At 40.8% G+C, this 19,135-nt stretch overlaps 2 protein-coding genes across 4 annotated transcripts in view; one reads left to right on the plus strand and one right to left on the minus strand.

The window, feature by feature from the left end:
* TIMM21 (translocase of inner mitochondrial membrane 21) lies at nt 1–7,302 on the minus strand. The gene is made up of 7 exons (XM_048289164.1): nt 7,026–7,302; nt 5,391–5,891; nt 4,104–4,166; nt 3,907–4,004; nt 2,569–2,642; nt 770–875; nt 1–677 (listed from the first exon to the last, which is right to left on the minus strand). The coding sequence occupies exons 1-7, from the start codon at nt 7,300–7,302 to the stop codon at nt 585–587; spliced, it is 1,212 nt and encodes a 403-aa protein (XP_048145121.1). The 3' UTR covers nt 1–584.
* Nucleotides 7,175–19,135, plus strand: part of FBXO15 (F-box protein 15) — a 27,203-nt gene continuing 15,242 nt past the window's right edge. Inside the window, exons 1-5 of one of the 3 annotated variants that reach the window (XM_048289571.1) lie at nt 7,175–7,320; nt 11,013–11,129; nt 13,073–13,177; nt 16,716–16,958; nt 17,219–17,428. In XM_048289571.1, the coding sequence (XP_048145528.1) occupies nt 7,301–7,320; nt 11,013–11,129; nt 13,073–13,177; nt 16,716–16,958; nt 17,219–17,428 (695 nt within the window). In that variant the 5' untranslated portion in view covers nt 7,175–7,300. Of the gene's footprint in view, nt 7,321–7,609; nt 7,666–11,012; nt 11,130–13,072; nt 13,178–16,715; nt 16,959–17,218; nt 17,429–19,135 lie in introns of those variants that run through there. The other 2 variants (XM_048289572.1, XM_048289573.1) reach the window with 2 other exon arrangements.

Raw genomic sequence — 19,135 nt, forward strand, 5'->3', positions numbered from 1 at the left:
TGATGTTCTGTTTGCTGGTAATTTATTGAGGAGACACCAATATTGAAGTCTTTATCTTCTGTTGTTTTTCATGGGTCTGTGTCTCCACCATTCCTACTCTTATATACCTAGATCTCTTTTGCATCACTAACATTCTTATTTTACCTTCTTACCTAAAAAGGTATCCAAAATGAAAACAGTAGAGTTCTGTCTACAGTTAAACTACCCCTTTCTTTATTGCAGTAGTAGGGGGAAATCCAAGCCAAGGAAGATAAAAAACTCCCAATCCAAACCTAAAACCTTGGAAAACTCAGGTTTTGGGTGTGCAGAAGCATTATTCAGCATTAAACTGTTTATTAGCAGGCATTATTTTCCTATGTCAAGAATGTCTGCCATGATAGCTCTGCTAGATTTCATTGGTTTCACTTTAAATCCCGTATCTGTTATTATCAAAAATCCTTAGAGGAGGCCCTGAGAGGCTACTTCCTGTAACACAGCCCTGAAGTTGCGGGACACAATTGGCAACACCACACAATCACGTGTAGACTGGCTACTCCAGCATTATCCAATGCTCAGTGAGATAAGGCAGCAGCTTTGATCGTTGGCTATCTGTTGTCCTCTATGACAATGGTTCTTCTCGGATAGGTCTCAACATCCACAAATATGTAGAGGGTCTCAAATTTTCCTGTTTCAAGATTCTGAAAAGAAAACAATTTAAGAGTGTTTTTTTCTCTTTGGTAGTTTAAGTTCAAGACTAAGTTTGTTAGGTGTATGAAGCAATTGTACATACCTCTTTGACTTCCACATGGACTGTTCCCTGTTTCCCTGATTCAGTGCCCTCAATATAAAACTTCAAACGCATATGTTTCAGTCCATCCTTTACGTATTCAATGTGACTAAAAACAGCAAAACAAAACAAAAACCCAACCACCCAGCAAAGATACAGATTATATGCTAGTTAAGACTTCAAATTAAAACTTACTTAGAGGAGTTGCTTACTTATTTTGTAAGAAAGTGTATTCCGGTGGTGTCCTTATGCTACCTTGGGTTCCTTCTCTACTGCTCCTCTCAAGCTTTACTGTGAGTGCCTAAGGACTAGTGGAGTTAGAAGAGCTAATTAGCTGCTGAGGATTAAGAGATGAAATGCTTAAATGTGCTCACCCCAGTCCTCCTCTCAAAACTGAAAAGCAATCCAGTGCTGAAGACTATGGAAATTCCTTGTATTTATTCTAAAAAAACCCCAGATTTGGAGCCTGACATCTAGAAAAGGACCCCACATCACCAAGACTTCCAGAGCTTTTTTAGGCACTTCAACAAAGTTATCAAGCCAAAACACACAAAGCATGTTTTTTCAAATTAATTACCAGGTTGGTTAAACCACATCAAAACAAACAGTTTACTATGTGCTTTACTTACTTTGGCAATAATTTTGTTCTGCTGAAATGGTGTAACTTTGGCACTGATATGAGATCTCCAACCTAAACGCTGGTATTTAGACTGGAGTTGGGTTATGCTTAAGTATTAAATAAATAGCACATCACTTTCAAAGTAACCACTTTGGGAAACTAATAGTCCGATGGGAGTTCTGGTGCCAGTTTTTGTTTCCTACTGAAATTACTAACTGCTGTTTACCACCAAACACTTATTTCCATCAGTCATGCCCAGGTACACACTGTGGATTAAACTTCCAATACAGTTTAAAGTGACTTGATGAGGTAGAGAGAGCAAATATGAATGAAGAGCCTTACTGCAGTAAATTTACATTCAAGGTGTTCATACACAAAAAAACCCTGTAGATTTTTGAGACATTTAAGATCATCCTTATACTGCAGATGCAAACTTTACAATCGTACACAGTTCTCAGCTCAAATATTTATTTAAAATACTATCAAAATCAAAATGATTGAAATTAAATACTAAGAAAGCTGATACATAATACATTTACTTATTTACAGAGAGGTGCTTAAAATGTTTGTGCACATCAATTTCATTTAGCAGCTTCACTTTAAACACTTTTTCAGAGTCTGGTGAAGAGATAAAGCTTCAATCAGTAAAAGTCTCTTTCCTCTAGACAAAATAAAAAATCTCAATTTCACGGTTCAACCTGTGTATCTGGGCCTATGTGTCTCATGCTATATGAAACCTCATTGAATATATTGCAGCCAAAGAGCGTAATAAAGGCAAAGCAGGGAGGTCTTACATTTTGTAAAAAATAGTTCTGTTGTTTCTTTCAAAAGGAAAGCAATGGACACACTCATGAAAGGTTTAGGTGACAGATGTTCTGTCAAAGGCACAGCAGAGATGTGGTCTCAAGTACCAAAAAGCATTCTGCATATCAGCTCAGAATAGTTTCAGACTGCAAACTTCAGCCAGATTCCTGCTCCACTCATGCATGCTTAGGCCTCTGTACTACTCTCCTCAGACTCATCCTATTTTTTGGGGAGACCAGGTACCGCAAAAAACTTCTATGTTCAATCAAAAGTGACAGGATACGTCACATACAGTTCGTCACTAGATCGAACTTGTGACCCAAAAATATCTTTGCTGTGCACAAACTAATGTCTTTATGGGGCAAGCACCAAGGGGTACCTGACATGCTGTCGTCTTCCTCTTCTTGTTGCCTCACCATAACCTTTGATAGAGTCACCAAAAACACCAATTATCTACAAGAGAAAAGAGGTTTGAGTTGTCAGAAGGGATCACACACAAACAGACATTCCAGTATCAGCTCACACCTCTGCTGTGAATGCATCTTCTTTTAACAAAATGCCCCTAGAGAATCTAACGCGTCGAGAATAGAAGAGTTTATGAAAGAGAACAGTTTAAGGAAAATTCCTCTGTATTCCAGCCCTTTTTTTTTACAGTCCCATATTAAATGTCTAAAATAAATCCTACTGATAGCTTCCATTTGTACTGTTCTCTGAGATGAAGACGTGTAAACTGACATATTGTGTAAAAAGGAGAAAAAACATGAAGTATTTGCTCATGGCTCCTTCAAGAAAATACGTTTTGAAGTTCAAAGTGCAAATGTATTCCCCTAGACATTCTCTAACAAACACTACTGAATAAGAAATCCAGTAATTTTTTTTCAGACCTATAAAGTCAGAGTGGATTAACTTAGTCTTAAACTTACTTTAAATTTGGTTAGAAAGGGAGGTTAAGTTTTACTGTGCAAGTACGGGAAAGAAGGTTTAATTCTACAAACTTGTTCCAAAGCAGTCTTCATTTTTATTCTAGCAACGACTTGTTGCTAGAATAAAGGCATTTGTGGTGACCTTGTTTGAAAGATTTTTCGTCTGAAGTAGTGTTTTTTAAAATCTGGTTTTACACTGATTTTCGTTTACACCTACTTATGATGACTGTGTGATCCCATGACTGTTCTCTGTCTCTTTTCCTGTTAGCCACAGGAATGCTAATTGTGCTTCAAACGAAGAATTTAAATTCCTGAACGTCAGTGCAGTGCTTCACAGAATGATAGAACCATAGTGAAGTCTCACAATAGAATGAGTGTGCTGAGAAAAGGCAGCAGGTTAGATCCACAGAACTTAGCGGGACCAGCTGCCTCTCTGACCTGCACAACTCAAGTGTTACATTTAGCAGACACTCAGGTATGTCCTTAAAACTTTCTGTATGGTGACACAAGCACATGCTCTGAAGGGCAGATTGTATTTCCATCAGTTTTTGTGCCGTGGCACGTTCACTTGGCTTCTAGCAGGCCAGTCCACGAAGGCTCAATGCTTGCAATGACTTCTCCTAATGCAGGCTCCGCTCTGGAGCTGACCATGCCAGCTAAAAGCACTGGCAAAACTGCTAAGCACCACGTGGGTCTTCACACAGCTTGTGAGATTCCTTGCGTGAAGTTTTGACTTGAAGAGAGACAGTAACTACTGAGAAACATAAACTTATGGCTAAAGTTTAAAAACCAACCTCAGGGTGAGATCTGCATTTCTCCAAGGCAGCTCCGTAGATCTTATTTGGACTAGAAGAAGAGAATAGCTCTTTAAAAATCACATAGAACAAACCACCTGTAACAGAAACAACAGCAGATGAAATGAAAATTTATCAAAACAGATGGAATTAAAGGAAAGTGTCTTCTGATAAAGAACATAATTTAAAAAAATAACCTGTAACACCAATTCCAACAAGCACCACAATAAAATAGGTAAAGTCTCTTCCAGCTTCTTTCACTGAAATTAAATAGAAAACAACACAGAAGTTACAACCTTGCATAATAAGACTTGTATGACTTTCTTACATAAATGCTTTTCTGTTAGTCTGCAGCTCAAATAACATTTTGGCAGAAGAAAAAATTCCAGTAAGTTTCCATAATGCCTCATCACTGTAAAAGAGATCATGGAACATCTCTTGTATTGTACAGGGCATGTTTACTCTCTGTGTTAAGCCTTATTAATTCCTGTTTGCTAGATGTTTTCAAGATCCAAAGTAGCAATTACTGCTACTTTTTTTTGGGTATATGAGAGCCAGATTTTTTAGGAACTAATGAGGTATTTAGCACTGCAGTATTTAAACTACCACCTCAACCCACAATCATTGCAATCCTTATGTAAAGAAAAGGAGAAGTAAAAATAAAAAAGTGAAAGCTTATAATTTGCACATACAAAAAAATAACTGATTTTATGAATTAGCAATCAATAGAACAATAAAAGGGGGAATAGTAGACCAAAGTATGTATTTTATTTATTAACATAATTAACTACTGTTTATCTGATTAGTTTTTATCTTTCAATTTTTATCTAAAGTACAAGTGTCAGTACACGCTGCAAAATACGTCATATAAAATTCTCTGTTTCAAAATATTTGAGTACTTGGAAAGAAACTACTATCTTTTAGTGATAAAGTGTGCATTTCAGTGGAGTACAAGTTATGGAGGAAATGTTAATAACTATTTCTCCTGCAATTTTCTAATCAGTTGAAGGTGTGTTTCATAAACCATTTCAAAGCATAACATTTCTGAGGCTAATTATGTAGTAACCACTTTTCACTGAAGTGAGTGAGACCAACCAAAGTGAAGGCAATCCATAAAGAAACTACTATCACATGTAGAGCTTTGACAATTTTTTTGGAGGTGAACTTGTTTCAACAGCCCTACAGACAGGCTGCATGTGATAGGTTTTCCTTCTGAAATGGAAAACTAGAGGCTATTACATCTTCTGCCTGATAATGACTTAAATCAACAGGCTGTTTAGAAAAAGTCACATAATTTGTTCTGATTGTGCAATGTACACGTAGAAATATAACAGCTGCTCCAAACAATACGATGTGAAAAGAAACCAACTTGGTGTGCTGAGTTTTTTTTTTCTAGATACTTGAGGTTTGAAGCTACAAAACGTCAGCTGCAGAAGGAACTGTCTCCAGCCCTTCTGAGCAGCACACAGCATCCCTCGCCTCACCTTTCTGAGCCGCCGACACCAGCGTTTCCTCGTTCAGCGCCCTTTGCACGGACACATCTTTGCTATTTTTGCCAGGTTTTTCAGCTCTGAGCCCTCCCGCCTGCGTCCCGATGCTCTGACGGGCGGCCCAGAGCAGTACCGGGGGCTGGTGCCGCCATCTCAGGCAGGACCCGGTCCCGGCCCCGGTCCCCGTGCCCAGGAGCGCCCACCCGCGACTGGCGAGCAGCCAGCGGCCCAGGCAGCTCCGCCCGAGGGAGGCGGGGATCGTCCCCGGCAGCATCCCAGGCACGGCTCCCGCCGCCCTTACAGGGGCACGGCCGGGGCAGCCGAGGCGAACGGAAAGTTTGTGCCGCTCGCCACCGCTCTCCCGGGGGACCTTCGGGGAAGTGCCCCCAGCGGCCGCTCCGCAGCTCAGGAACCCACCGGACCCTTTACCGCCGCTGGCCGCTGCCCCGGCGGAAATGTTTAGGACGGCGGAGCAGCGAGCGGCGGCGGCGGGCCCTGGGAGAGGTAGTTTGAGCGGGCGCCCTCTCCCGCCAGCCGCCGGGAGCGGCTCCCAGAGAGGTCACTACAGCGCCCGCCATGCCCAGCGCCGCCACTGCCACAGCCACAGCCCGCCCTCCGCTGGCGGGACTCCCGTCCCGTTTCACGGGGTGCGGCTGGGGGCTGCTAGCGGCGCCTGCGGTCCCTCTCACCCTTTTAAAGCCGTGTTTTTATACATACTTTTCTTGGTTTTGCACACATAGATGCGTTAAAGGGATGGAGCTGACGTTTCCACGGATGGAGACGGCAAGAGGGATCTGGGCAGGCTAAATCGATGGGCCGAGATCAACGGCTTAAGGTTCAACAAGGCCGAGTGCCGGGTCCTGTCCGCAACCCCAGGCAGCGCTCCAGGCTGGGGGCAGAGTGGCTGGAAAGCTGCTGGTGGAAAAGGACCTGGGGGTGCTGTTCGACAGCAGCAGAACATGAGGCAGTGTGTGCCCAGGTGGCCAAAGCCAATGGCTTCCTGGCAGGTATAAAGAACAGTGGGGTGAGCAGGACTAGGGAGGTGATTGTCCCACCGTACTTGGCACTGTTGAGACCACACCTTGAGTGCTGTGTTCAGTTTTGAGCCCCTCGATTTAAGAAGGACATTGAGGTGCTGGAGCGGGTTCAGAGAAGGGCAAAAAAGCTGGTGAAGGGTCTGGAGAACAAGTCTGATGATGAACGGCTGAGGGAACTGGGGATGTTTAGCCTGGAGAAAAGGAGGTGCAGGGAGACTTTATCACTCCCTACAAATCCCTGAAAGAAGGCTGTGGCCAGGTGGGGGTCGGCCTCTTCTCCCAATTAGTAAGTGATAAGACAAGAGGAAATGGCCTCAAGTTGCACTAGGGGAGGTTTAGGTTGGACATTAGTAAGAATTTCTTCACATAAAGGGTGATTGAGCACTGGAATGAATTGCCCAGAGTTGATGGAGTCACTGCCCCTGGAGGTGTTTAAGGAAAGACTGGACTAGGCACTTAGTGCCGTGGTGTAATTGACACCGTGGTGTTTGGTCATAGGTTGGACTAAATAATCTTAAGAGGTATTTTCCAAACTAATTCATTCTGTGATTCTGAGACCCGAGAACAGAGTGCCCGAGAGCCCCGGGCTCACGGTGGGGCGTGGGGCGGGGGAGCCGCCGGAATGCTCGTGGCGGCAGCGCTGCGGTTCCGCAGGGCGCTAACGCTTCCCGAGTGCCCCACACGGGCGTGCTCGGGAATCCAGCCCCGCCTTCCCCGAGCCAGCGCTCCCGGACACCGCCTCCTTCGGGCTGGCGCCGTCCCACCCCGCCCCAGGGCGTTCCACGGCGGGTGGCAGCGCCCACTCCTTCCTTCCCTTCCCTCCCTGGCGCCGGTGCGAAGCCGTCGCTGTGCCGCGGCGGAGCGGCCATGGCGACGGGCCGTGGCAGGTAACCGGGGGCGCGCCGAGTGGGGCTCTGCCGGCCCGGGGCTGCCTGCTCGGCCTTCTTCACCTCGTCCGGGGAGGGTGGTTTGTTGTTTTCCCTCAGCTCCCATTGGCTCCTCGGGGAAACCTCTTTCACCTGCTGCACGGCTCTGGTGTCTAGCTCTCCACCCTTAACGGCGAGGTCTGTGGCCATGGTGCTCTTGTCTCCCTGCCTCTGGCCCTGCGGAGGTGACACCTTGCAGTGGGAAAATGCTGGTGTTGCCAGGTGCACGGAGGCCTGGGTTTAACACTTCTTTTCCTGATTGGGAAGGGGAGCTTAAACATCGGTATGTCCTTCAGCTTGGAGAAGGTACTATAATGAGTATCCACAAAGTACTAGTTAGTTTAGTGGCTACTTTATGTGTGGTCAGGGTAGTTAGGCCTTTGTAATAAATAGGAGGGTTTCACTATGGAAGGTGTGATTACCTTAATTCTTACAGTACACGTTCGGCTTTCAAAATTTTAAAGCATTAGTCTTAGAGGCAGAGTTGAGAAAGCAGATTTTTGTGCTAACCCAGTTGAACAACCTTGGGTTTCACAGCAGTTTCGTTCCTCCTGCCGGCTTTTTTTTTTCTTTTTTTCTTTTTTTCTTCTTTTTGACCTGCAAATGGATTGGGCTAGTATGCACTTTTTAAAAACACTGAAATTGTTAGTTTAGGGCAAAAGAGAACCCCAACCAGCCCATGCCAATACATTATTGTAATTTCTGTTTATCGCCAGATATGCTTCAACAGTTGGAGGAGACAGGTTTTTTCACTACTTAAAACCTTGTATACATTATTTGAAATGTTACTCGAAAGACAATTGTTTGCTGACCGTCAAAAAACCAAGGCAGATTGCAAGTATTATAGGGTGTGAAAGTGAAAATACTGGTACAAAACTGAGCTCCACAGGCTGAAAGCTAATGAAAAAATCAGTTGAAGTTGTTGTGCCTCTTAGTTAAGAGCATCTCAGTTGTTCTAGAAGTTTCTAAAGAGGGGGTGTAACAGCTGTCATTCACTTTTTTCTTAGGCTTATCTGCCCCAGCTATGTCAATGTAATGTAAAGGCATTTTGTTAATGCTAATTTAAAATCTTAGCACACACAGTACTTGAAAAGTAATTTATGGATTGGGTTTGCTGTTTGTTTCTTCACACCTTGAAAATATTTTTGTTTTGAAAGATGCAAAAGTTCAGCAAGTTTTTTTTTTTAATTGAAGCTTTTAAAAAGAATAGCTATTACATTAAAGTTTTCAAGGCATGTGTGGGCAAAAGTTTTCTTTCCTCAGATATTTCTCCCTGGCGTGAAGAAGACTGGGGAGTGATGACATGAGCAAGAAGGACTGAATACAGGCAATGCAGGTTATGCTTGTCCAAGGTGGTGTGTTTTAAAATCCAAAATCCAGCTTCTTATATGAATTACTCCTCTGCCTGGAATCTGTGAAGTTGTGTCCCTGTGGAATATGCCCAAACTCTCTGCTTTCAGCATGGATTCAGGGCAGAATAGCCTGGGATGGGCTGCACTGGAACATACAGAAGTGATAGCTCTGCTGCTGTTGAACATGACTTGTGTCTCTAAATCCCTTTAATGGCTTTTGAAAAACACAGTCTGTAAGTGCCTCATCGTCTAAGTGTACTTGATAATGATACATGAGTAAAACCCTTGTTTGACATCCAGGTTGTGTTTGTTCTATGGCTACTTTTTTGTAGCTCTTTGTTTAGGTGGTCTATCAGTGGTTGGCACCCAAGCTGAACTGTGCATGTCTTTTTGTTAAGGTTGTAACAATTCTCAGTAAAATGTCTTGGAATTTTCTTTTTTTTACACATAGCACAGTTGACAATGTAGACCAGAGTTGTTAATTTCTTTCCATTTTATTTTTCTTTGAGCATAAATCAATCTTAAACCAAGAACAGTGTGTATTAAAGTACATGGTACCCATATATTTCAGTATATGGTACCCATATACTGAAAAATTAGCTATTCCCCCCCCCCCCCCCCCCCCCATATTGATTGGTTACCTAGAAACCCAGAGCTGGTTTGACCAGGTGTTGGAAAGTCTGCTGGCAATTTAAATCATGAGTAATGCAGTGAAAGGGGAGCTCTGCCTGCTCGGTGGCATCAGTGGGTATGAAGTGTAAGGTCCTGATTTAAGATTGAAACTTTGTCTCAATATTTCTGTGTGGTTTAATGATAGACTTTGCAATTTCAGTTTACACAATCCTTCCTATCAGAAAACTTGGAAAAATGTGTGACCAGTTGGATTGTAAGAAATTGTGTTAGAAATATGCCAAGTTTCTTTCTTTTCTATCTAAATTGTGATGTGCAAATGTTGCCAAAATAGGTTCTTTCACCCTGGTGTGCAGGAGGCCAATCCAGACACGGAGTTGAGGTATTTGATATATTTACAGTTCTGCACAGAAGGGGGTGCTGGGTGTCAAATCCACAAAGCCAGCACACCAACTATCAAAACCTTTTGCTATTTTATACATTTTTGCAAATGAAGGAATTAATTTTCATTGGCTACAAGTTACATAGTTCTCTAATTAATATTCTGTGTTCTATTAGGTTAGGGATTCTCTTGCTTTTCGTGCTAATTGGTCTGCATGCTCAGTCTTTCTCGAGTCAGTGGGTTTCTTGGGTCAGTGGTTGCAATCTCATACTTCTGGAAGCTGGAGCTGATTTCAGTGCAACTGCTGAGTTGGCTTCAATACTTTCTTCCTTATCTTAGGAGTTCTTCCAGGTATCCCTGTGGCCTGTAAATTCTGCATTCTTTGTGTCCACTATCAGTGGGCATCCTTCTTTCCAAGCTTTAACCTCCCCCTACGTCTGAAATATTATTGAAGCATGTCAAGACCTAAACCTTAACAAGTAATTCTACCAACAAATAATTTGTTTAACACCTGGACATCCCTTAGAGCTTCTTAGATGCTGTTTCATGGATTAAATCTCCTTTCTTGCTGCTTATGCTTGAAAGCGTAGAAAGATCAAAGAACATCCTTTCTTAAAAAAATTGTACGTACTCCACATTTTGCAACACTAATGAGCTATAAAAATATTGATATCCATTTTGCCTATTGAAATAACTCTTATCTCTCAGATTTGTGAGTATTTTAGCAGGGGAATATCTGAAATGAGACTTCAACTTTGTTTCACATATGATTCTGTTGTATATTCAAGGAGATTCTTTTTGAACCTCAGCAGTTTCTGAGGAAGTTTCAAGGCATTGTTTTTATCTGGTATCTTCTAATAGCTTAGCAAAGTTGAGCGGCTCAAAAATATCCCTGGACTAGTGTTGTGAAACAGAAGATTAATCAGTGAGTTTGACTTGCTGCTGGGGACTCTGGAGCTGGGTTGTGGTGGCCACATTGGTGCAGCTGTCTAAGGGTAATAGATCTCTACTGGATTCAAACTGATTGGGGGAGTGACACTATTGTCTCTGACTGCTGTGAGAGATTAATCACAGGAGTGACAGCTGTGAGTTTAAATCTGAATCTCCCTGATTTCAGGTATTTTAACTTGAGTGTAATTGTTCAAATCAGTGAACTGATACTAATGATTGCCATGTGATGTATTCCCTGAATCTTGCCTTGGTTGAAATGTTCTGTCTAGGTGTGTACAATATGTGTATTTCTTCATTTTGTGAATATGTGACTCTGAACAGCTTTTCCTTCTTACAAGTAGGTTAAGGACCCTTGCTGCCAGGCCTGGGCAATGTTCTGAAACTGTAAATGCTGGAATTAAAAGTCTGTATTTGACACCTCCCATAAAAACGAAACCAAATGTGTGCATTGAGAGGTGAGTATGTCTTTATGTTAGGGGTAAGAGTGGAAGACCCCCTGCAGACTCTAAGCCATCTTTTGACTGCTTGCAGTGGTTATATTCATACCTTGGAGATTTCTATGTCAAATGTTCTGAGTTAAAAAGATTCGATTTCCTGGTCTATTTTGGGATCCTGTGTTCACCTTCTAATGTTTTCTGGCATGGTTCTCCTTTGTGTTCTTTTCTAAGTTCCTAAGAAATGTGTAGGTTTTCCAAGTCAGGCAAAGCCTTCAGCAACTCCTTTGCAAGTTGTGGGCAGTGTTGTTCCTTGATAATAAAAATTGTGATTTTATTACTTCAGTGAAAGCCAGTTCTGAATTAAACTTCATATGTTTCTCTTGGTTATTGGTTGTCATCAAGTGTACCTTAGTGTATGGAGAGGCTGAGAATGGTGGATTGGGATGAGGGGGGAGGAATAAGTGGCTGCAGCATATTTGCTGCAAGGTAAATGTTTCCCTTCCTGTTTGATAGTGAAAGGGCACTTTCAATATAATTGGGAGTTGTTTTCTTTTTGAAAATTAGTTACATTTTTACAAAAAAAAAAAAAACCACCTAAGAATATGTTTCCTGAAAAAATAATTAGTTTTCTTTGTTTTATACATTTGATAGCTTCCTGTGTAATGATTGCTCTGTTTTGCATTGGACAGCCAGTTCAATACCTTTATGCTGTTAGACTGGTGTGAATGGTGAGAGAAAAAAGAAAAAAAAAAATCCTTTCAGCTTCCTTCAAGGAAGGAAGAATACCGTTGTAAAAACCGTTGTTGAAAATTCTGGATCAAGCGTGTTATTTTAGTTAATTTGGAGCTTTTTGAGGTATCACTTCTAAATTATCTCTGGCATGAGTGCTCTAACTGCTTTGGGCTTACAGTGCACGAGTTATTTCACATAATAACAGTGCAAGTTTTGGCATGCAGAAAGTTTTGGCATGTTGCCTCTATGTTAATGCAACTAAGATTCTGAGTTTAATACAAACATTGAGGTATTGGCATTATCATGCTACCCTTTAAAGCTCTCTGTTTCTGAAATAGTGTTATAAATCAACAAGTGTTGCAAATAACCCAGTAGTAAAATGACAAGAGGCACAGCTGGGGCGTTGACTTTCACGGCACCTTGTATTTTCAGTGGTGATTTTGATGTGGCCATACTCAATGCTCAAGAAAATTAGAGTATAAAATGTATGTATTTTAAACTCTGTGTAGTTATGAGGTACTGCTTGAATGGTATGAGGTTCCTGTTTGTTAATGGAAAAATCATGTTGGCTCATCTCCAGGGTATGTTCTGCTTGTCACGCTTAGACTGGCACCTGCATTTCAGGCAGCTTTCCAGATGCACAGAGACATTAATGTTTTCAAGATGCCATTTGGCTCTTACTTTGAAGTTCACATCTTTCTGTTGACATAAATGAGAACTGCACAAGACCCCTGAGCACATACAGTTTGAAGATTATGATGAGGTAGACAGGACATTTCTGTCCTGCTGCATCCTGAGACCTGATACTGCAGTCAAGAGGGAGAGTGAATGTATCTGCAGTTTTGCAGATGCTGGTGGTTATGGAATAAATGTTAAAATCATGGTACAAGCAGTAAGAAACTTAAGCTAAGTGAGGTATTTTCATGTCAAGCATAGTTAAAGTTAACAAAGCTTAATGAAAATGCAAACCTTTAACTTTTCATGTAATTATGCTGTGCCGCTTGAATAAGTTGTGATGAATTGTTTTAGGCAAATGCCACATACCAGAAAGTGAAATTAGAACCCAAATTCTGCAGTTTAACTCTTCAGGTGATTTTTGATTCATCTATTTACAACCTGCTGGTTTCCACCTCTTCTGTTTTTCTCTGGTTTGAAATTAAAATTCTCTGCCATTGTAGCTTCTGGAGTTTGCAGACAAATCTAACAGTATTCCTCTTTCTCTTTTCCAGCATGCCATCAGAAATGCTGCTGAAGATATTTTCCTATTTGGATGCTGTGTCCCTGTTGTCTGTTGGTTGCGTGAATAAGCGCTTCTATGAGCTGGCCAATGACAAGTAAGGAAGAGGGAAGGTCTCAGCCATGCTGCAGTTTTGTGTACCTGAGCTATGAGTTTTTTTAATTTCATTTCTCTGATGCCAGAGCACTGATGTGTGTACCTGTGGGTAGTTACTCTGCTGAAATTGCACTGAGTAGCCCACAGTCCATGTTGCATGGAATTCAAGCTGTGCAGACCCTGTTGTTTAATGGGAGTTATGAGACAAAAACTAAATCCAGTGATTTGAAATGTTGCTATTAGCACATTTTTGTTTCAAAATTTGCATATATTTGTTTGTATTTACATGCACCTGCACAAACTTTTCAGTTCAGGTGATCCTTAGTGGTGTGTTGCCAGTAGCTTTATGGAATTGTCATAGCTTTCACAATTTTGAAGTCCTACTTACTTAGTTCTTTCATCAGGTTTTTGTAGAGGGATTGATTCAATCAAATGATTCACTGGTGGTTTTTATCTGTTGCTCTATTTGTCAAGTTTTGGTGATGTGTAAATGAGAACAAAAGAGACAAACATAAATACTGGGACCTTTTTTTTATAAGGATTGCTTATACAGAGTTCACAAATTGCTCCTACCTATTGGAAAGGAAATTACCCTGATAATTTTTTGAAAGGGTAAAGAGGAGAGAACCAGGTTGGTATGTGATAACTAGGATCTGGGTATCCTTTTTTTTCTGGGATTTTACTGCATTAGTGTTATTTGAATGAGAAAATGTCTTCCTCAATAGGAAGTTGCTGCACCTGGTATGAATCTGTTTCTCCCTTTACAGTGAATTAATTGGTTTACATTTGCATTGATACCTTTAGAACTGATGAATTTAAAGGGAAGATCTGTAATCCAGATATAGGTTTTGAGGCTGTCAGCAGGTAAGGGTAGATAAAAATTGCATAGTTGACACAAATTACCTATCTTAGTACGCATTTTCCACTTCAGGATGGTAAGACAGGATAAAATCACTGTGGCTGTCCAGGGGAAGATGATTCATCCATCTCCATCTCAATGATGTCTGTTTCCATTTTCTAATCTCAACAGATATTAGTGTGTGCACAAATGGGACTTGGGGAAGAGATATTTCCCTTATCTAGGTCCTGACTGGTTCAGTGGGACCAGGTCATTTCTTTCTGATGGATTTCCATGGACCGTCTTAAGACCCTGAATCTTGCAATGAATGAACAGAAGTTTTAATTGAAGTCCATGCAGATTTCTATGACAAATCTGACCTTGCTTTTTAGACAGAATATTTATTTTAGGATATTTCTGCTGTCCTGGATGTACAGGGCAGCAGTCCTTGGTGCAACAAGACCATCAGTCTTTCATTGTGATATGTCTGTGCTGCCTAATGCAGTGATTTGTCTTTGGGCTGTTTAAATAATGTCTGCACTTGAACGGTTCTTGGCACTGATGTCTTCAATATAACTGTTGAAGACAAGAAAATGTTTATGACCCCCCCTTTCTGCATCCTCCTTGCACCAGCATGGGGTATTCCAGCCTTCCTATCATGCAGTGTGGGAAGTTCACATACATGGTCTGCCTGCAAAAGCCTGAGGATTCTCATCACCAGAGGAAGTGAGAGCACAGGGGAAGGTCTTTTTGCCATTGTGGTCAAGGGATGACTGATGATGATGTCTCTGATTCTGACATTTGAGTTAGCAGTAAAAGGTTTGTTTGGCTTGTTGTAGTAATGTCCAGTAAGAGGCCTTGAGATGGGTATTAACAATTTGAGACAAGAAGGGTGTGTATTCTGCTGTGAAAGAGGCAAACTTGTGCTTCTCTGTTGGATGCCTTTTTGATTTATCTGCTCTGAATTCTTCAGAAGTTGAGGATGAAGGGGCAGTGATACCTTCCTAAACACTTGTGATTCCAAGTCCTCCTTCATTTTCTCCTCTGTCTACCTGCCCTAACTGAATTTTTGAGTTTCTTGAACTAAATTCTTTGCTTGCACAATACTGTTTGGGAAAGGAAGGAGCAATATGTAACTGAGAGTGAGGATGAGGATGGTAGGTATTTGTGATTAGTCTGTCTTCAGTCAACTAAATTGCCTGAGTTCAAAATGCAGGAAATGCCTACTACTAAGCCCTGTCTTTTCCGTATCATACAGTAAGATGCGGAGTATCTCTCTCCATTGAAGAAAGGATGTCTCTCTTGGGAAGCGGTTTCTAGACTTTTATAGGAGATTATTTTATTGGACCTTTTAGGCTGATTAAGACCAATTGGATGATACACAGCTCAGTTTCCCCTGATGATGTAATGTTAAGGACATCTCTTCTTTGTTTTCATCACCAGACAATTCTAAACTGCTTTGGAGTTAAAAAAAAAATTCCCCCCTCCATCAGAAATGTTTTATGCTATCTATAACTTGGCTGCCTCTTATTGTCTTTAAATAGAAGTGTCTTAAATCTTTGTTTTAGTTATGGGATTGTTCTTCATGTTACCCCTCCCACCCTGCTTTTGGGGAAAGGAAGGTTGGAAACTCATGTTGACTGGGAACCCACCTTTATCAGTCATGGTAGCTTATTGGTCTATGTGTTTCAAACACTTCTGTCTCAAAAAATGGCAGTGGGGAATTCTGGATGTATCTGCAGAGCAGGAGCTGGAAGGTTTTTGCAAAATTGCTGCGTATGTTTGCATCAATAACCAGAGCCTGGCTCTCAGCATGTGGGGACTTATTCTCAGCAGCTGATGAATTGAGAATGGTTTTGATGGGTAGGAGGCAGTGTGGGATGGATTTAGTCCTTGAGTGCTTTAAGGAGGGGGGGAAAATGCAATACAAAATATGCCAGTGTAAGTTTGCCTGAGGATAAGTGAGGACTGGTAAAGGTAATCTTGCTGATAAATGGTAGAAAATGTCTCTTAAGAATTTGTTGCTCTTGCTATTCATTTTCCTTAGTGCAGTTATGTAGACTGTGTGTCTAGCACTTTAAAATTAGAAAACTTATTGGCTACCTGTATTCACAGGTTATTGTATGAATTCTTGTAGGTTCCTGTACTCAATATTCTGTGAACTGTCCTAGAGATACTGCTGTGTGAGGGGCTGAAGTGTGAGCTCATAGTTTTCCTGGCATGAAAGAGATGAAACCATCGTTATGGTCATGTATTTCTTTGTCTTCAGAAAGTCATGTCTTCTCTGAGCTTTTCCAGAGAGAGTGCAGAAGGGATTGACATGACATTGGTACCACCAAACAAAGGTGATTCTGATGGTCCTTCTCCACCCCACTTTCAGCTGGATTTGTGTGAGAAACTTGAAGCATACAGGTTATTTTTGTTGAATAAGAAGTATTAAAATGCTTTTTCCACTAGCTGATTTTCTGTGAGAAGGATGCATCATTGTTTTGGGGTGGAATTTTCAAAATTTTCTGCTTAACCTTCATCGGTTTTCACTTATGTTGCTGACTGTGGCTATGCTGTTGCTGAGTTTCATCCTGGATCCTGTATTTTTAGGAAGACAGACAAGACTTTTTTTTGCTAACATTATGCTCAGTGGTAGCTGAGATGTACGTATAAAAAATAAAGTGACTATTCTTCCTCTTTATTCTGTTTTCAGTGGAATTTGGCTGAAACTCTATTCCAGTTCTTTGCAACCAAAATGGACAATTTGGAAAATGAAGTCTAAACAAACAGAAACTGTTTCTTTGGGCTGTGCTGCTCTACATGATAAAAAGCCTGGGTACTGGAAGAAAGAATACATCTTCAAACAAACGTCTGCCTTCAAAACCAGAGTAATGCGGCTCGTTAAACTTCTAGATCCTTATACTGGTCTTCCATGTAAAAACAAAGAAGCTATGAAGTAAGCAATGCCTTGTCATAAAGAGATTTACTTGAGAACAATGTACAAAATATTAATGGCTGGGGGGGTATAGAAATAGAGGTATAAAACGTACATCATAATTGGAAGATACGACGATAATCAGTAAATGACTGAAACTGAGGAACATAAGTAGAAGTTAGTAGAAATTTAAAAATTCTGTTGAAAGCATAGTTTAAGTTCTGTCACTTTGGGAACTTTTTTTTAAACGCTCCTCTCCCCTCTCAATTCCTAAATAACAGAGTCTCTGGCTTGAGTTGGATAATTGTTCTAAAGGACAAAAATGGAAAAGAACATGTAATAGAGAAGCCAAACCTATCATTTAAGGACACATCTGTTACCGTACTTTGGTATGGTACACACTGGCCGTCCTTAAATGTCCTGTCAACCCTGAAACTGTTTGGAGTTACACCATTGCTTCCTTACCAAAGCAGCCCTCCTAACAAGAATGGGTAAGTTTTAATATAGGGTTTTTGAGGATTTTTTGGGTGTAATTGGTTGATAATGTATCTGTAGGAGCTATCTGACATTGGTTTGACTCAACAAGTTAACTCTTTGCTAGAAAGCCTCCCTGTAGCATTTCTTCTTATGTTCTTCTCCTCATTGGTAGAGCTTTTTAGCAAGAAATAGTATAATCCAACAAGCTATGACATTAATTCATAGGTTAATTTAGCTATTGGCATGTGATATGCAAACTGATAGGTCCTGACTTGGATAGCTGAATTTAAGGCATAGACACAAATGAGCATGAAAGAAACACGTAAATCTAGGAGAATTTATTGTGAGAAATTTAGCTTGGAAAGGTTCATCAGTATTTCTGTGGTTACAATCAAGTAATGTTAAAATTTATTTTCTGACTGGTAGGTATCTATGTGAATTTAGGGAACTTGATGTTTAACTATGTGTGCAATTTTCAGTACCTGTATATAAAAACATCAGTCCACAGCATATCTGTTGCTTTTTAACTTAAATGTATACAGTGGTTTTTGTCATTATATTCTGAGAAGATATTTAAATGAAAAGTGTCTATTTGAGGTATTTGGTTGCTGTCAGGGAGTTTTGCACACATCTGGGCCTATGTGTATAATAGGTGCACTGTCAGCCACATGCTCCTTACACAAAGCCCCTAGCCATAGAGCTCTGAAAAGAGAGAATTGTTCACCTACAAAACACCTGGTTCTTCAACCAGAAGCATAGTATTTGCTTAAAAAAGAAATAAATCAAGAGAAGCCTTTTGTATAAAGTTAGCTGAACAAGTCTTGCAGTCAAATTATGTAGGAAGTGTAATTGTTTTACCAAGATGATGGTTCAAATGTAGAAAATAAAAAGGAAAGCTTGCAGGCAGTTGGTGTATTTATTTCACAGAATTGCAAGTTTTTAAAGATTGTGAATATAGATGAAGGCAGTGGTTTCACCAATTTCAGTATGTCAGTGTTAAGACTATAAGGCAGTAGCGCAGGGACAAGCCTGACTGACTTAAAGATGGAAAGGATTGATGTTAATTAGGAAGAAATTTTTTACTGTGACGGTGATGAGACACTGGAACAGGCTGTCCGGGGAGGTTGTGGATGCCCCATCCCCAGCAGTGTTCAGTGTGTAGTTGTAGGTGTGATGTAGTAATACAGTGATGCTGTATTACTGCAACCCTAGGGTATTTTACCGTGTCCCGCAGCTGTAGGGAAGAGGAGAGAAGATCCAGCAGGCAGGAATTGTGCAGCAAGATTGATTTATTGAATTATTTTACAAACTCTTTTATAGACTTTTTTCTTCATAGTCTAATTGGGCAAAGGATCAGCCACCCCTTGGGGTGATTGGCTAAAATCCTAAACATCCATTGTCAAAATATTTTTCTACTATACCATAAACAAGACTTCTCAAGGCTGCAGGTGTCTGGTTGTTTGCATAACTCTGCTACCTCTTCTGTGAGAGAGAAAAGTCTCCCATGGACTTAGAAAACAGCAAGAAAATCCTTGCTAGCAGCATTTTTGTATCTACAATGCTATGCGGAAATCTAGGACCTGTTTTGAATATAATAAGAGCCTAAGTCTGAAAAGGGTTTTAGAAAGACTTCTTTCTTCATTCTGAATAGGTAATGCGAACTCTACTTTCTGCTCTTTTTTTTTTTTTTTTTTTTTTGATGCATCACTAGTTAATAAGAA

The sequence above is a fragment of the Corvus hawaiiensis genome, chromosome 30 (genome assembly GCF_020740725.1).
Source record: "Corvus hawaiiensis isolate bCorHaw1 chromosome 30, bCorHaw1.pri.cur, whole genome shotgun sequence".
In the NCBI taxonomy this organism is placed as follows: Eukaryota; Metazoa; Chordata; class Aves; order Passeriformes; family Corvidae; genus Corvus; species Corvus hawaiiensis.

Bases quoted from the DNA above. Each gene is read 5' to 3' on its own strand.
- TIMM21 (XM_048289164.1), bottom strand. From the start codon at position 7,302: ATGGCCGCTCCGCCGCGGCACAGCGACGGCTTCGCACCGGCGCCAGGG. The intron at 5,892-7,025 runs GTGAGCCCGGGG...TACCTCTCCCAG, and splicing joins CCCCCGCCCCACGCCCCACC to GGCCCGCCGCCGCCGCTCGC. The intron at 4,005-4,103 runs GTTATTTTTTTA...TTTCTGTTACAG, and splicing joins TGTTGGAATTGGTGTTACAG to GTGGTTTGTTCTATGTGATT.